This window comes from Toxotes jaculatrix, chromosome 23 (genome assembly GCF_017976425.1).
Source record: "Toxotes jaculatrix isolate fToxJac2 chromosome 23, fToxJac2.pri, whole genome shotgun sequence".
NCBI lineage: Eukaryota > Metazoa > Chordata > Actinopteri > Toxotidae > Toxotes > Toxotes jaculatrix.
In genome coordinates this window covers 1228317-1242287 of record NC_054416.1, presented here as the reverse complement: position 1 = coordinate 1242287, position 13971 = coordinate 1228317, and the positions used below count along the sequence as shown (strand labels likewise).

General features: G+C 44.9%; 1 protein-coding gene across 10 annotated transcripts; it reads left to right on the top strand.

Moving 5' to 3' along the window:
* The first annotated feature begins 4940 nt into the window (after positions 1-4940).
* LOC121177372 lies at positions 4941-12470 on the top strand. 10 transcript variants are annotated; one of them, XM_041031688.1, is made up of 15 exons: positions 4941-5059; positions 6807-7007; positions 7228-7289; positions 7843-7910; positions 8051-8151; positions 8257-8379; positions 8466-8577; positions 8962-9025; positions 9203-9249; positions 9455-9639; positions 10225-10308; positions 10882-11132; positions 11403-11507; positions 11587-11645; positions 11740-12470. In XM_041031688.1, the coding sequence occupies exons 4-14, from the start codon at positions 7847-7849 to the stop codon at positions 11612-11614; spliced, it is 1164 nt and encodes a 387-aa protein (XP_040887622.1). In that variant the 5' UTR covers positions 4941-5059; positions 6807-7007; positions 7228-7289; positions 7843-7846; the 3' UTR covers positions 11615-11645; positions 11740-12470. The 10 variants fall into 10 exon arrangements, with proteins under 10 accessions (XP_040887622.1, XP_040887626.1, XP_040887620.1 ...); XM_041031692.1 differs by having other exon boundaries at positions 6807-7012; positions 8054-8151; XM_041031686.1 differs by having other exon boundaries at positions 6807-7012.
* The last annotated feature ends 1501 nt before the right edge of the window (positions 12471-13971 follow it).

Here is a 13971-nt window from a genome sequence, read left to right as displayed (position 1 = left end):
TTTAGAGGCCTGGAACCAAATTAATAGAACCACCTTTCCAGCAAGATGACAGTGAATGTATTATCAGTACAACAAATCAGATCTGCAACACGTCGCATCCATGGAAGACTGTTATTCTCGTTCCATCCATTCCAGGATCACTGTATTTTTAGACAGTGTCGACTGATTTGGGACGTTCAGGACCAAACTGATTTACTTGTATGATCAAAGGGCAGGACGTTGCTCAATAGAAATTATTCAGTGGTCTCACTACGTAGACTTCTTGTATTTTACATGAATTCTGATTGTCCTTGAACTTTCTATTAAAATCCTTAAGGGCTTTCAGGCTATATAAGGGCACATCCCCCTGACAATCACTCGTCAGTTGTGTTTGTTGGAATGCAGCATGTGTATGTGCAGGTGTATCTAATGGCTCATCCCCAGGATCAGACACGTTCTGGAATAAATCTTTGTATTAGGGTAAAAGACTGAGACTCACAGGGAAGTTTTGGAAGCTCCTTCATTTCTCTGAACCAACTTGTTTTGGACAGATGGCACTTCTGTCACATCATTTGGTGAAATAATAGTAAAATAAGCCCTGCCGACAGACCCTGGAGGCCTCGTGTCACTTCTATCACACAACCAGACCCAAGTGATTTGAAGTGACTAAGCAACCAGCACTGCCATCCATAAATCCTTACACAAGAGCTAAAATAAAGAAATACACAATATATAATACTGAAAATATACTTTATAATGAAGTGCATCCATAGGACATGACAGTTTACAAAAGCACAAAGTATAAAGGTTTAGTATTAGTGAGGCAGCATCCTGAATCCACATCCAAGTGCTGCATTTGAACAAGTTATCTAATTATGTATTAAAAAGCTGGATTTACAACCGTTGTGACGCTATGCTCATACTCGTACTGTGATGTATGGGTGTTTATGCATTTTCTATCTATCTTTCTGATGCATGCTAAAAACAATAACAACAACCACAACAAAAAGTGCCCACCAAATGGTGTATGTCATCCTTGCCTCGTCTGTAAATTTCCTACTTTCTATCAGGAGGCAGATTCCAGTTTTAGTTCTCTAAACGTGTTGGAGGCAGGAATCTCCAGAGACCAAAATATTTGCCAGGAACATTTTCTTCATTTCAACGAGTTAGTTATTTGAAAAACTTCAGAAGAGGAGACTTTGGTCATGAAAGAAAACAAGATTAAAACTGTTGGTGCTCATCAGATTTCACTGATTTACCACAGACATTTTAACCTGGCAGTGTTGTTACAACAAGAGTTGAGGGGTTGAGACCTTTAATGTAAACTGTAAACTGACTTGAAAGGCATGCTAGGCTAACTAGCTACCAATAACCAAGATACTAAGATACCTTCTTTGTATGCTGAATATGTTTTGTTTTGTGTTTTATATGTTTTTTCTTAATATCGTTTTCTTTGTTCATACTGGTTAAGTTCACTTCTGATTTCAGGACATATGTTGGTATTTAAAACTGTTCATTTCTACATGTATTTATGTGCATTGCTTGTATTTCAGTCTCCAGGTGATGCCAGTATATCATACTCTGCCAGAAGCACAAAACTGTTCTCTCTGATTCTTCGGACTCTGACCAGATCTCCACACTCCTGGACATGGATCAGCCCTCTTTCTCCTCTCCCGTACTCTCTCTCCCTGTCGTTCAGAGTCACCCCAGTCTGTTTGCCACAGGCCTGACGGTACATGTACCTCATTCCAACCACCAGCACCATGCCCAAACCTGCAGAGCAGCCCAGCAGCATGCCAAGCTCCCAGGCACTGTGTCTGGGGATAATGTCTGGATACTTCCCTTCCTTGTTTGGAGTCCCAGAGGGATTAGAAGGACGTTTGGGTTTCATATCAGTGTTGGCAAGGTTCGGTTTCAACTCATGGCCAAGATTTAGTTTGAAGTTTGGGTCGAGGTTTGGATGGGGTTCAGGGTTTGGGTGAAACACTGTCCTTTGTGTTGATGGGGTGAGGTTGGGCTCAGAATCAGATGGTGCAATGTAGTTCTGAATTAGCAAATTCTGACCCGGCGTGAGCTTCTGGGACGGCACGGGAGAAGAGGAGGTCGCGGGGGGGTTGTAGAGAGAGCGAAGAGGAGCTGGAGAGGGTCCTAGGTGAGGGGAGGTAGACTGGGAGGACATAGACAAAGAGGAGGTGACAGATGAGAGAAAAGAAGATGTGGTAAAAGTAGAGATGGATGAGGATGGATGAGATGAAAGGGGAGAAGATGCAGAGGAAATGGAAGAGGTTGATGAGGCAATCGAGGAAGGAGAGGCAGAAGAGAGCGCTGGGGAGATGGTGGAAAAAAAGGACGAACCTGCGATAGACTGGGAGGAGGTTAAGGGAGATGAGGAAGGAGTAGATAATGAGACTGGGGAAAGCAAGGGAGCTGCTGGTGGATGGTTGGAAGAGTTTGAGGAAGGCATTGGGTGAGTAGGGGAAGGATGAACAGAAGGGAGATGAGGAGGGATGGAGATTGGGGATGGAGAGGGAAGAGCAGAAAGGGCAGGAGCTGTTTTGTGGTGGTTCTTCATGGAGGAGGACAATGTAAACAATGCTGGCATGTAAAATGGATGTATAGATACCAGAGGTGGAGCTCTAGAGGGATAAAGAGGAGTGGTGGAGCTGGGATGATTGACTGGCTGGTCTGTCAGGGGAAAGTCCTGAGATTGAGTGGGGATATTTTGGTGCAGGGCTTTGGGATAGCTGCTCAGAGGACCAGCTGTTTGAAGCTGAGGGTGAGATGGACTCGTTTGGCTTGGACTGTTTTCAGGCTGAGTTTTGGGTAAATTACTCACAGACTTGTAGGATGGGAGGTGTTTGTGTGGTAGGGGCTGGAGGGATGAAGTTGTGTGGGAGTGGAGAGAAGACTGTGGGGCAGGAGATTTGGACTGGAGAGTGGGGTTTGGTACAGAGATTTTGGACTGGGAAAAGAACTTGGGTGGAGATGCCTTCGAGAAGAGAAAGATCTGACTAGAAGCTGTTTGTGATTGGAGAGGGGGCTTGGATGGGGAAGTTTGGACCTGAAGAAAAGGCCTGGGTGTGGAAGTTTTGTGATGGAGCGAAGACTTAAGGCGAGGATTCTGGGGCTGGGGCAGCAAGTGGCTACCCATTTCATCCTTAATTAAACTCATTTGGGACTCCGTTAGGCTAGTCCTCCACGGCTGAAAAGAACTACTCTGGGTCTCGAACTTTACTGAACTAGTCTGGTCCTGGATTTGGTGTCTTGGATTGTGAGTCATGGGTCTTGGGGGATTTGTATTGTGAAATCTGTGGTTGGTTGAAGGTGTAGATGTGGTGATGGTTTGGGGTTTTAAAGTGGTGTCTTTTGTTTCAGGAACTGTGGGCCGTTCTGTACTCTGGAACTTTATCTTTGCTTCTTTTCTTTCCATCTCAACATCCTTTAGATGGGGGAACGAGGCAAGGGAGCGCAGCAGGGAAAGATGACTGGTAAAGTTTCCGGTGGAAACTTTTGTGGTGTTTGGCAAAAGAGTGGTGGTAACTTCCCCTTCTGTAGCCACAGGTGAGGAAAAAGAGGTGGTTACAAGAAGGTGGTTGGGCAAGAATAGAGGGCTCTTGGGGTCCTCGGTATGAGTAACAAGGCCTCCTGTGTCACTACCTGTTTCTTCAGTCACACCTGATCCTGAAGTTGCTTTGCTTTCAGTCTCACTGCCGCTGGTAGTATTTTGAAGAGTTTCTGAAGTCTTAGTGCTGTTCCTTTCATGGATCATTACATTAGTGAGGGGGTCCTCTCCAAGGGATGCCAAAGTTGCAGAGCTGCTCATCTCCAAGAGTGGACGAGCAATTGTTTCTGGAGATTTGTAGCTTTGGGTTCCAGTGGTCTTTGGTGTAGGACGTCCTACGGTTGTAACAGGGCTGGCCGCCTCGTTTGCTTGTTTGTTTGATTCTCTGTGGGCTCTGAGAGCTGGGAGGCAATGAGGTGAGAAAAAAAGCAAGTATTAGTCTCAGTGAAGTGTGGATAGAGGAACAGGAAGAAGGATGTACAACCTCTCACTGTTCATGTTTGCAGACCTGGTAGAACAGTAACTTCATCTTCCTGCAGGACAAAAATCAAACTTCCTCCATCCACCCCTGTGGTGCTACTGCCGTTCCAAGATCTACGACTCCCATCATGCACCACTGCGGACTCAATGCCTGCCCAGTACACAAAGTAGGACTGTACCACTGTGATGCTGGAAAGACCGACAAAGAGGTTTGTTCATTATTGAATATAATGCAGTTGTGCAAAGAAAAACCTGTAATAACAAAGCAGACATTGACATTAGCATATTAGCATTACATTAGCAATATTAGCAGACTTTTACTTACTAGAACCGTACATCTCCCATGGGTGCATCAGGAGCTCTCCACACAAACGAAAGGTTTCTCTTCAGCTGTTTATCAGAGTGGGTGAGAGTGTCGCCCTCCGAGAGGCAGCGCAGGGTGTGGGTGCCGGGGGGAGTGAGGGTCCAGGAGCCACCCACCAGTAACGGGCCCACTCTCGCAGACCTGACCCCAGCTCCACTTCCACCTACGCCCCCGGCACCTTTCACACTGCGAGCCTGGAGCAGGAAACCCATGAAGTCTCGAGAGCTTCGCACAGTTACTGAGGATACAGGTATGGAAATAGAGAAAAGAGAGGAGAGTAGGTTAAACTGGGAACACTGGTGGACTAGGGGCTTAAAGGGTCTACCATGAACAAGCACAGCGTTGTCCAAATTCAGACAGGGACCTTTGCTGCATGTCATTTGATTTCACTCTTTCATAAATGCATAAATAACTGTCACGGCAGGTATTTAATTGATTAGTTAGCTAACTGTGAGTTAAATAATCTTAAATTACTACCTGTGACTAACTGTCCCGGCAGGTAAGAAGAGGCAGATGTGCGCAGGGTGACGTGGCTGTGCTGCGGGTCCTGGGGTTGAGCGCGGATGTGGCCGGGAATCATTTCTTGACAGGAGGTGTGGCTGCCACCACGGGAAAACGAGACGGAGGTCGGAGCCAGTGAGAATAAGACCACACCCACTGCGAAACATTGCAGGGTAGACGGCATCTCTACACACACACACACACACACACACACACACACACGTTTAAGGTTTTTGGTGGTGCAGCTACGACAGCATTTTGTTCCGTTTGTGGGATTTATTGACAACAATGAAAGAACAGTATATCAACAGACTTACTGATAATCATGACTTATTCGTGCGAATGTTATCTCACCTGTGCACATTCAGGTGTGTTTCATATCAGTATTGAAATAACAATAATCCCGGTGTTTACTCACGATGGTGTAAATTCATCTGAATCAAATTTAAGATAAAATTAAGCAGCAGTGAGGAGACAGGACGGTGTGTCTGAGAGGACACTGGTCTAACACTCAGAATAAACAGTCAGCAGTGATGAGTAGAATCAACTTCAAATCCTGTTTTTTCTGATGAATTTGATGTTGCTGTTCTTGCTCTGCTCCTTATTTTCTGAGCAATGAATCTACAAATGAATGAATGACTGGTGCAGCATAAGCATCCATACCTCAGGGAGCAGAAACCTTCAGGAGAAAAGCTCGTCCTCTTCTTCTTCTTCCTCAGTTTAAAGAATCACCTGCTCGAGTGTGGAAAAGACTCTGGGCTGTTTGAATCCGGACAGAGAGCAGCGAGTGTGGGTTTAAAGTCTGAAGCATGTGAGGATGAGCTTGAAGTTTTGAGGGATCTCAGGGTCCAGGATGTGGAGGGAAGGAGGAGGAGTGGGGTGGGGGGGGCGTAGATCCAGAACATGCAGAGCTGCAGGTCTTATCCCTGAGTCCATCACATGCAGCTTTAACAACAATTTGGTACCATTAATTCTAAACTGGGATTAAAGCCTTTAATTAAAAGGTTAATTCATCGTGTCATTGAAAGTCTTCGTTCGCCTGTAAATCACTGAAAATCTCCAGAATTCAGAGAAAAAGTTCTGTAAAATAAAATAAATGACTAAATGACACATAAACATAGTTGTACTGTAGATTCACTGATAAACACACAAACTTCAGAGGGTATCCACAGTCTTTTCTAGAGGGGGTTTCTCTGTAGGATTAGCCCCTTACACACACACTCACACACTAACAGGATGTACACCAGCTGTGGCCACCTCCCTCCAGGATTTCTATTATTCTCTTCTTTCTGTTTTGCCCCCCCCTCACTCCCTGCCCCCCACTGGACCTGTGCCTCTGGGGGAGGTGGGGTGGTTTGTCCCCTATGCAGCACTTTGGTTATTTTTCACACAGGTTTCATTATAAATAATATGGATAGTGGTTTTTTTTTGTGAAGTGGCTTTTATTTTGAAGTTTTTCTGACAAGCTGCTTTTATCAGATCAGTATGAACAGCGAGGAAGTAAAAACTCTTTTTCCTTATCTGACACCTGTTAACACCAACATACATGCGAATCAAAACCAGTCCAACACTATAACTAAATGTCCACTTAATACAGTTCTACTTGTTTTTAGCTCAAAGCTCAAGAAAAACAGAAAAGTTTAACTAATTAAACAGCCTCTGTTAGCGAGATCCCATTCTTTCATTCATTTTAATATTTTGTATGACCGTTTTTATTTTTGATGACAGGTTCGTTCTTCACAGATGCTGGAGGGGTTTTGTTTCTCTGCTTTAAAATATTTCCTGTTGGAATCGAGTCTGATCAGATCATAGTTTTCACTGTTTCCTTCTTTTTTTTCTATCGAGCTTCTCTGTGAATCTTCTTGTCTTTCAGTATTTGGGTTCATTGTGCTATCTATAAATGTCATCTCCTCCTATCAGCACACACCCACCTCCATGCGTCACAGTCAGGAGTCCTGGGCGGGTCCATGTCAAAAAATCCGGGACAAACAAATGTGTCCCGGTGTCAAAGAACGAGCTGCTGACATTCACCAGGCTGCTTTTCCTGTTCTGTGCTCAAGTTTAGTCCTGCACTTCTCTGAGCAGTGTGTGGTCTTCTTCCTGGATTCATTTGGACCTAATGTAAGGTGAAGCAGTTTTCAGTCATTTAACATTTTGGTGATTTTGCACAGGGTGGTAAGTGCAGAGGCTCATTTGGGAACAAATATGAAAACGGGAAAAAATAATAAAATATTCTAGAGAGTGAATATTGATTGTTTGCTTGTGCCTTGTTTGTTTGTGTGTGTCAGTTCGGCTTCATGTTGAACCAAACAGTTTTAAGCAGGTTACTGCTGTTTTGCAGAGGGAGCACTGCGGTTTCAGGTGTGACTGGGTGGTGTATGGCTGACAAAGCTCACACAACAGGTAGGAAGGCAGAATGTAGCGTCAGGGCTCAGAACTGGCTCAGCAACAACAGGCTGCTGTCAGTGTTTGTGTAATCTTTCACAGTTCAGATAATGAAGCAGTGCGAGTGGAGATAGGTAGATAAGTTTCGCTTTATGTTTTTTATGATTATCAAATATACAAAACCTTCGGTTGATAGTTAAATATTAAACTGGTTTTTGAGGTTAACACTATGGAATGTTGCTCTTCAGCACACGTAGTATGAAGATTAAGGATTACCTGTTTCCTTTGAGTAAAAAACTGAAAACATTAAACATTAAAATATAACATTAAAACTGACTTTCTTCAGTTAAATTCGGATTGAACTGAGATCCTTATTATTGGTCCTGCAGCTTTAAAATCGTTTTGAATTTGTTTCTTCTTTGATAAAGTATTTTTTACAGTTTTTCTTTTTTTCTTTGCCCTGACTGAAAAAATCTCGCAGTCAGTTCTTCTCTTCATTACCTGCGACTTAAATCAGGAGATCCACTAACATTCAAACAGATTTGTATTGTATGTATGTGTGTGTTTACAGGTAGATGATGGTGTGTGTGTTGGTGCCTCTCTTCCTGATTGGGACGTTCAGCTCGGTGTCCTCTGCAGGTAAGAAAGGGCCCTTTATCTTATAACCCGCTCCAACATGCTGACGATCAAATTATAAAGATGATGACTGTTCCTCTGTAGTGGGTTTGTTTGTCACCTGAAAGGCTCTTTATGTGTTTTCTAATGGAATAATGCATCAGCAGGGTGGGAACCAGCCTCTCTGTGCCCACATCAGTGGCTCCTGTTTGGGCAGAGATGCTTTGCTTTCTACCCTGTGTGGAGCTCGTGGAGCAATGCTAAAGTAAACTGAGAATAAAACACACTTTACTTCACAATTCAAAACATTAAAATAATGTACAGGTTTCGTGTGGCTTAATGTGTATGTGTGTGTGTGTGTGTGTATTAGTCTTTGTGCTCTCAGACAGGTAGTGACCTTGTGGCGCTTCACACACCTGAGGAGAGACATTTTGTGCGTCAGATAACAAACACACACGTTCCCGTGTGGCTGGGTGGACACCAGGCAGAGCAGGTGAGCGGTAGTTTCTGGGTGTGGCCTTGTGTCTTCTTCTTTTGATAACGCCCGCGTCCCTCGTCTTTCTGTTTTTCTCTCTGAAGAATGGCTCTTGGTTTTGGAGCGACAGCTCCCCCTTCAGGATCAGCGGCTGGACCGATCAGAAGAGGGGGGAGACCACAGAGGGCGGTGTTTGCATGGAAATGGAACCAATAAGTAAACAAAAAACAATAATTGTCGTTAATACAGTGAAAACATGGGATTTTTTTTATTGAATATTTTCGACACAAGCAGTCAGTTAGCATCATAATGCTTTGCACAGGTACATTTTTCATTGTAAAACAACAGTACTGACAAATACATAGAATAAATAAGAAAGTTCTAACAGCGACAAACACACAGACACAGACAAACACAAAGATTTACCTCCAAAGCGACACATCACTACAGTTCGTTATTAGTATTGTCTAATATGTAAATACATTTTAAAATGGAGCTTAAACCAAATGCCAACTGACCTTTGTTTTTAAAAATATGGAATAAAATAGAAAGAGCTAGTTAGGTGTAAACAAACAAACAGTTGTGCGTGTTCGTGTTCAGGTGGACGGCTGACCAGCGCCCCCTGTGGAGAGCTCAGATTCTACATCTGCTCCATCAAAGCCGGGTGAGCTGACGTCCGAAAAACATCCAGGATTATTTACTTTAAGGGATTCTCCAACTAAACAGCTGTTGTTTGTTTGTTTTCATCATCATCTGTGGCCTCTTAAAAGATGTTACCCTGTCACTGCTTATTAACCTGAACATTGAGTGACTGTTTGTAATGGTCTTTGTTTATGTCCAGCTCCAGTTCCACCGTCTGTCCCAGCAGCAGGAAACAGGCTGAGCCAGGTGAGACTTTACTGGTGGTGTTAATATCCCAGTACAGCAGCCATCTAACACATTTACTGCTGGGCCAAGGTCAGTTTGTTTTTGATGGGAGTAACAGTTTGTAGGTCATTAAACCAAAGTACTGCACAAATTAAAATGGCCTGATGATGGCGCTAAAGGTCAGTTCTAAGTCCTCCAGCTGTCTCTGTCTCTCCGTCTCTGTCAGACATCGTCCCCGGTGTGAGCTTGTTTGATATTGTGTGGAGTTACAGCGACTTGCTGGCAGAGGAGGTCCTCCACTCGTCCTCCTTCCTCAGAGATCTACGCTCCGGTCAGCTGACGGAGCGCTGCTACACCAGCTTCATCCAGCAGGAGGCGCTCTATCTGCACAGAGTCAGCAGCACACTGGAGGTCAGAGGTCATCACTCTGTCCTTTTAGTCTGTCCTTTCTTTCTTCCTGTCTTTCTGTATGTTTTTTTTTCTTTCTTTCAAACATGATATCGTAGTTTTATTTATTAACTCCATACAAAGTTCTGTATGTATTTGCTAAGCTGATTTAAATGGATGTAACTTCAGTATAAACACTACACGTGGTTTTACTTCCTTATCTTTGATTGTTGTTCAGTTCCTCCATTTTCGAGAATATTGGCTCAACTGTGTACACATCAAATTATTTGAATCATATTTTTTTTTAACTTGAAAAACATGTAAAAAGGGTTGGAGCAGTTTTTTCACAGTAAAAATATGAGACAAACAACACAATGAGAGCAGGAAACCTTTTATTATCAGCCTTTATTTATTAGTCTCCAACATGTCCTGTTGCTGGAGGACAAATTCATCTCTGAGGCTCCTCCTGTATCATCATACAAACTGATTTGGGCTCTGGTTTGAGTGACCTGATGTTTGCTCAGTGCTGTAAATGTGATTTTGTTTCCCAGTCTGAGGTGAACTGGTGTGACTGGTTGGTGAGGTAAGCATCTTGTTTTCCTCCTGCAGGCGCTGATTAGTCGTCCACAGGAAGCAGATGACATGAGATCACTGCTGCTGGACACATTTAAACAGTACAGCAGCAGAAACCAGGTGAGAGGCACCGCCCAGCTGGATTAACCCTGTGCAGTCTGTGTGTGCGTCAGTGAACGCTGAGCATGTTTTATTCACAGTAAAAGAGCTTTATTTATATATGATGTGGCGACAGGCTCAGAAAACCAGTCGAAAGTGCTGATGTGGTGCTTTCACACATATCTGGTTTCTGTCTGTCAGTAGTTTGAAAGAAATTTCTTGTGAATGATTAAAATTCTCAGTGATTTACAGACTCACAGAAACGAGTTGGAATGAAATCACTTCACATGTAAACAGATGGGTTTATAGTTTTATTTCTTACATGCCTCTGCTGCATGTGAGTGTAGAAATACTGAAACCTCATTAACCTTACATTACTGTGTCATTTTTCTTGTACTTTTGGTTCTTGGCAGCTTTATGTTTGGTTAAACTGATAAAGGCAGACTTCTCCCTGAGTTTGAAAAAAAGACACCGTGCATGTGGGATAAGGGTCCCTGCATAGGAAAACCTAAAATGAACCTGGACCCCCAGAGGGTTAAAAATGGCTCATATAAAAACCCTGTCATGTAAAATCTTCATCATCTCCTCCTCCAGAGCCTCCCCCCTGCACTCCCCCCACAGTGGCTCCACTTGTCCCTCCAGTCCTTCCACTCGGTGGTTTTGGAGGAACCGATCTATTGGCTGGTGGCTCTGTCGGCCCGGGCCCGCCTCCGTAACTTCTTGGCCCAGGAGCTGCTCCTCTACGAGCTCAGGCCCGAGGCCCAGTCGGTGTCCGGGTCTACGGCTGACTCCTTCTACCAGGAGTGGACCAAAGACAGTGTGAAGGAGGTGGCCTGGACCCACAGGTGCATGCTAACTGTTATCACACTGTACAGCAGCCATGGAATGTAATGAAAGTGCAGACACTGTAGTTATTATTATGTTAACTGGTGACTGTTTTTATAACCAATTAATCATTTAAGTCAATTTTGAAGTAAAGGTCCTGCAACCAAAGAGTCACTGAAGTACGTTTATGCAAGTATCGTCAGATAAATCTGCCTTTGTGACTCCCACTGACACAGAAGAGTAAGTTCAGGAGGCTGAGCAGGTGTTTTGTGTTTGACCGTGTGTGACAGGTTCAGAAGGATGATGGAGGAATACCAGAACAAGATGGACGTGTTTAAAGCCATCAACATCTTCAGAGAGCACATGATCAACCAGAAGCGTTTCTACAGGGCCGTGTAAGAACGTCTCCGTCTGTATACATATATCTGTGTCTCAGTCAGTGTGGGTCTTTGACAACATGTGTTTCTGCTGCAGAGACTGTGATGCTGAAGATGACCGGTGATGAAGAGGAGGAGAGCAGGGCGGGGCAACTGGTGAGTCATACTGGTTACAAGTCATTTAGCTTGATTTATTTTTAACAGTTCGGCTGCTGAGGTATGAGACAACCCCTCGTCCCTCTGTTTTCAGCTCTTCTCTGGACTGAAGCAACAGTTTCTTGTAACAAAGACTGAAACTCTCCATCAGGACCGAGGGAAAAAACTCCAAACCCCCTCGAGTTTGCTTGTAGAGACAGCAGTGAATGCAACACAGGCCTCACCATGATGCATTTCACAGTAAACAGTACCTTCTTGTGTTATCGCTAAACGTGATAATGTGTGTTAATAATGAGTAAGACTGAATCCTCTTTCCTGTGGAGCTGAGTGGGCGTTTCTTCTTTCTGTCACAGTCAAGTAAAAAACTCAAACAGTGAAAGAAACTAAACGTAAGTGAGACGTTTTATTTGTTGTTTTCTGTTTCGTTCACACACAGTTTGTAATGAGCGAGTGACAAACATCAAAAACAGCTCTCTGTCTCCCCCCACAGGCTGAATCAGGACACTGCGCATAATAATAAACACGATTACAACTGCAAAATGCTCCTGTAGCATCTGACCCAGTACTCCCAAAACTACTGTCACTGATGTTACACTCTACTATTACCACCACTCCTTAAACTTCTACTGCTACTACCAATACTCTCAGTACTTCTGTTATAACAACCTGTACTCTTACAGATACTATTATTACTGCTAAGCTTGGAGTACTTTAATCTACAAACCTCAGGTACTTTATAATTCAGTAACAGTTTATATACGCTGAGCTGAATCAACTGACAGAAATTAATCGATTGAAATGAATAAATGAATTATTTTTGACACATGACCGTTGTGCTGTAATCGGTAATAGTGTTGGACATTTCTCACTATTTTCTGAACTTTTACAAACTGAACAAACTGAGACACAGAGAAAACGATCATCTGTTGCAGTCTCATGTTACTCTGCATGAGTAATAATAATGTAATAAATATGATATAAAGCAGTATAACAGTCGCTGGGGCCATTTTTCTGCATAGAAAATCACAGTAAATAAAAAAATAAAGTCATGATGGCAGCAGCAGAGCCTCTCTGCTCCATGGCTGGGTTATTTGTTATCAGCAACGTTAGAAACGCCAACCTGTTTTCTTACCTCTACACCCCGAACCCTGAGGTTCTGCTTTCCCTCAGGGGCCCGACATCAGACTTCTGCCCCTGGAGCCTCCCGGGAGGACACTCCGGCCGTGCCACCTTCTACTTTATCTGCAGGAGACTGTGGAGTCTGTATTTCACGGGAGCGGTCACCTGAACGGTGTACGGTACGTTCGGGTGCGCGCGTGTGCTGCTGAACTGACCTGTGTTCAGTCCGCGTGCACGTTTAAAGGTGGCAATATGTTGGGCCCGCGTGCGTGGGTTTGCGCGCGCGTGTGCCCGGGTTCACCCGTGTCCTGCCCTTGTGCTGTGATCCGGCGCGTGGACACACTGCATCCCTCGCTCTCTCTCTCTCTCTCTCTCTCTCTCTCTCTCTCTCTCTCACACACACACACACACACACACAGGGAGAGCAGGAGAGAGAGAGAGAGAGGAGGCGGAAACCTCCATCTGCCCTGCTCGGTGACCGACCCGTCATCCTCGGGCTCGGGGAGGAAACGGATCCCGACCGTTTTAATCCGTGTTTTACTTTCACACCGTAAATGAGGAGAGACCGCGGAGGACAATGTCAGAAAAGCAGGCGGGAAAAAATGAGGGAATTTCACATGGATGAATTCTATAGTCTATATATAGGCTATGCCCCGGACTGCACCACCGAGCGCACCGCCGCCGCCACCTGCCCTCCCGGTACCGGTAAGTCACGGAGGAAAGCTGAGCTGGGAGCGAGCCGCCTGTCCCGTCTGCGGCGGGTTAGTGCTAACAGTGGCCGGTTATCGATGCTAACTGACCCGTGAAAATGACTTTTGAGGTCTCGTGAGGTCGGGTTACCGTTCAGCCATGTTGCAGGAGAGAGGGAGGGAGGTGGGGAGGGGAGGGGGGCAGGAGGTGGTGGAGGGGGGGGTAACGGCTGGGCTCCTGACACCTGCCCTCATTCCCGGTAACCGGAGAGGGCAAGAAAAATCCGTTAAAATGTGTAAATTGGCGGTTGAGCGGGACCTAACAGCCCGCCGTCATCCCACACCGGGAAATGACTTTCTGACTCGGTGTGGCGGGGAGTCCTGAGTGCCGTTCAGCCATGTTGTAGGGGGAGGGAGAGATAACTAGCTAACGGCGGGGCTCCGGGGCTTTTGACACCGACCGACCGACACCGAGGGGGGAGAGGAGGAGGGAGGGGAGGGGAGGGGGGTTATGGAGC

What these genes read in the sequence shown, in the direction of transcription:
- LOC121177372 (XM_041031690.1), top strand. Translation starts at nt 7,847, where the DNA reads ATGATGGTGTGTGTGTTGGTGCCTCTCTTCCTGATTGGGACGTTCAGC. An exon ending in CATGGAAATGGAACCAATAA is followed by an intron (nt 8,578 to 8,961) that starts GTAAACAAAAAA and finishes GTTCGTGTTCAG; the next exon opens with GTGGACGGCTGACCAGCGCC. An exon ending in AAGCGTTTCTACAGGGCCGT is followed by an intron (nt 11,508 to 11,586) that starts GTAAGAACGTCT and finishes TTTCTGCTGCAG; the next exon opens with AGACTGTGATGCTGAAGATG.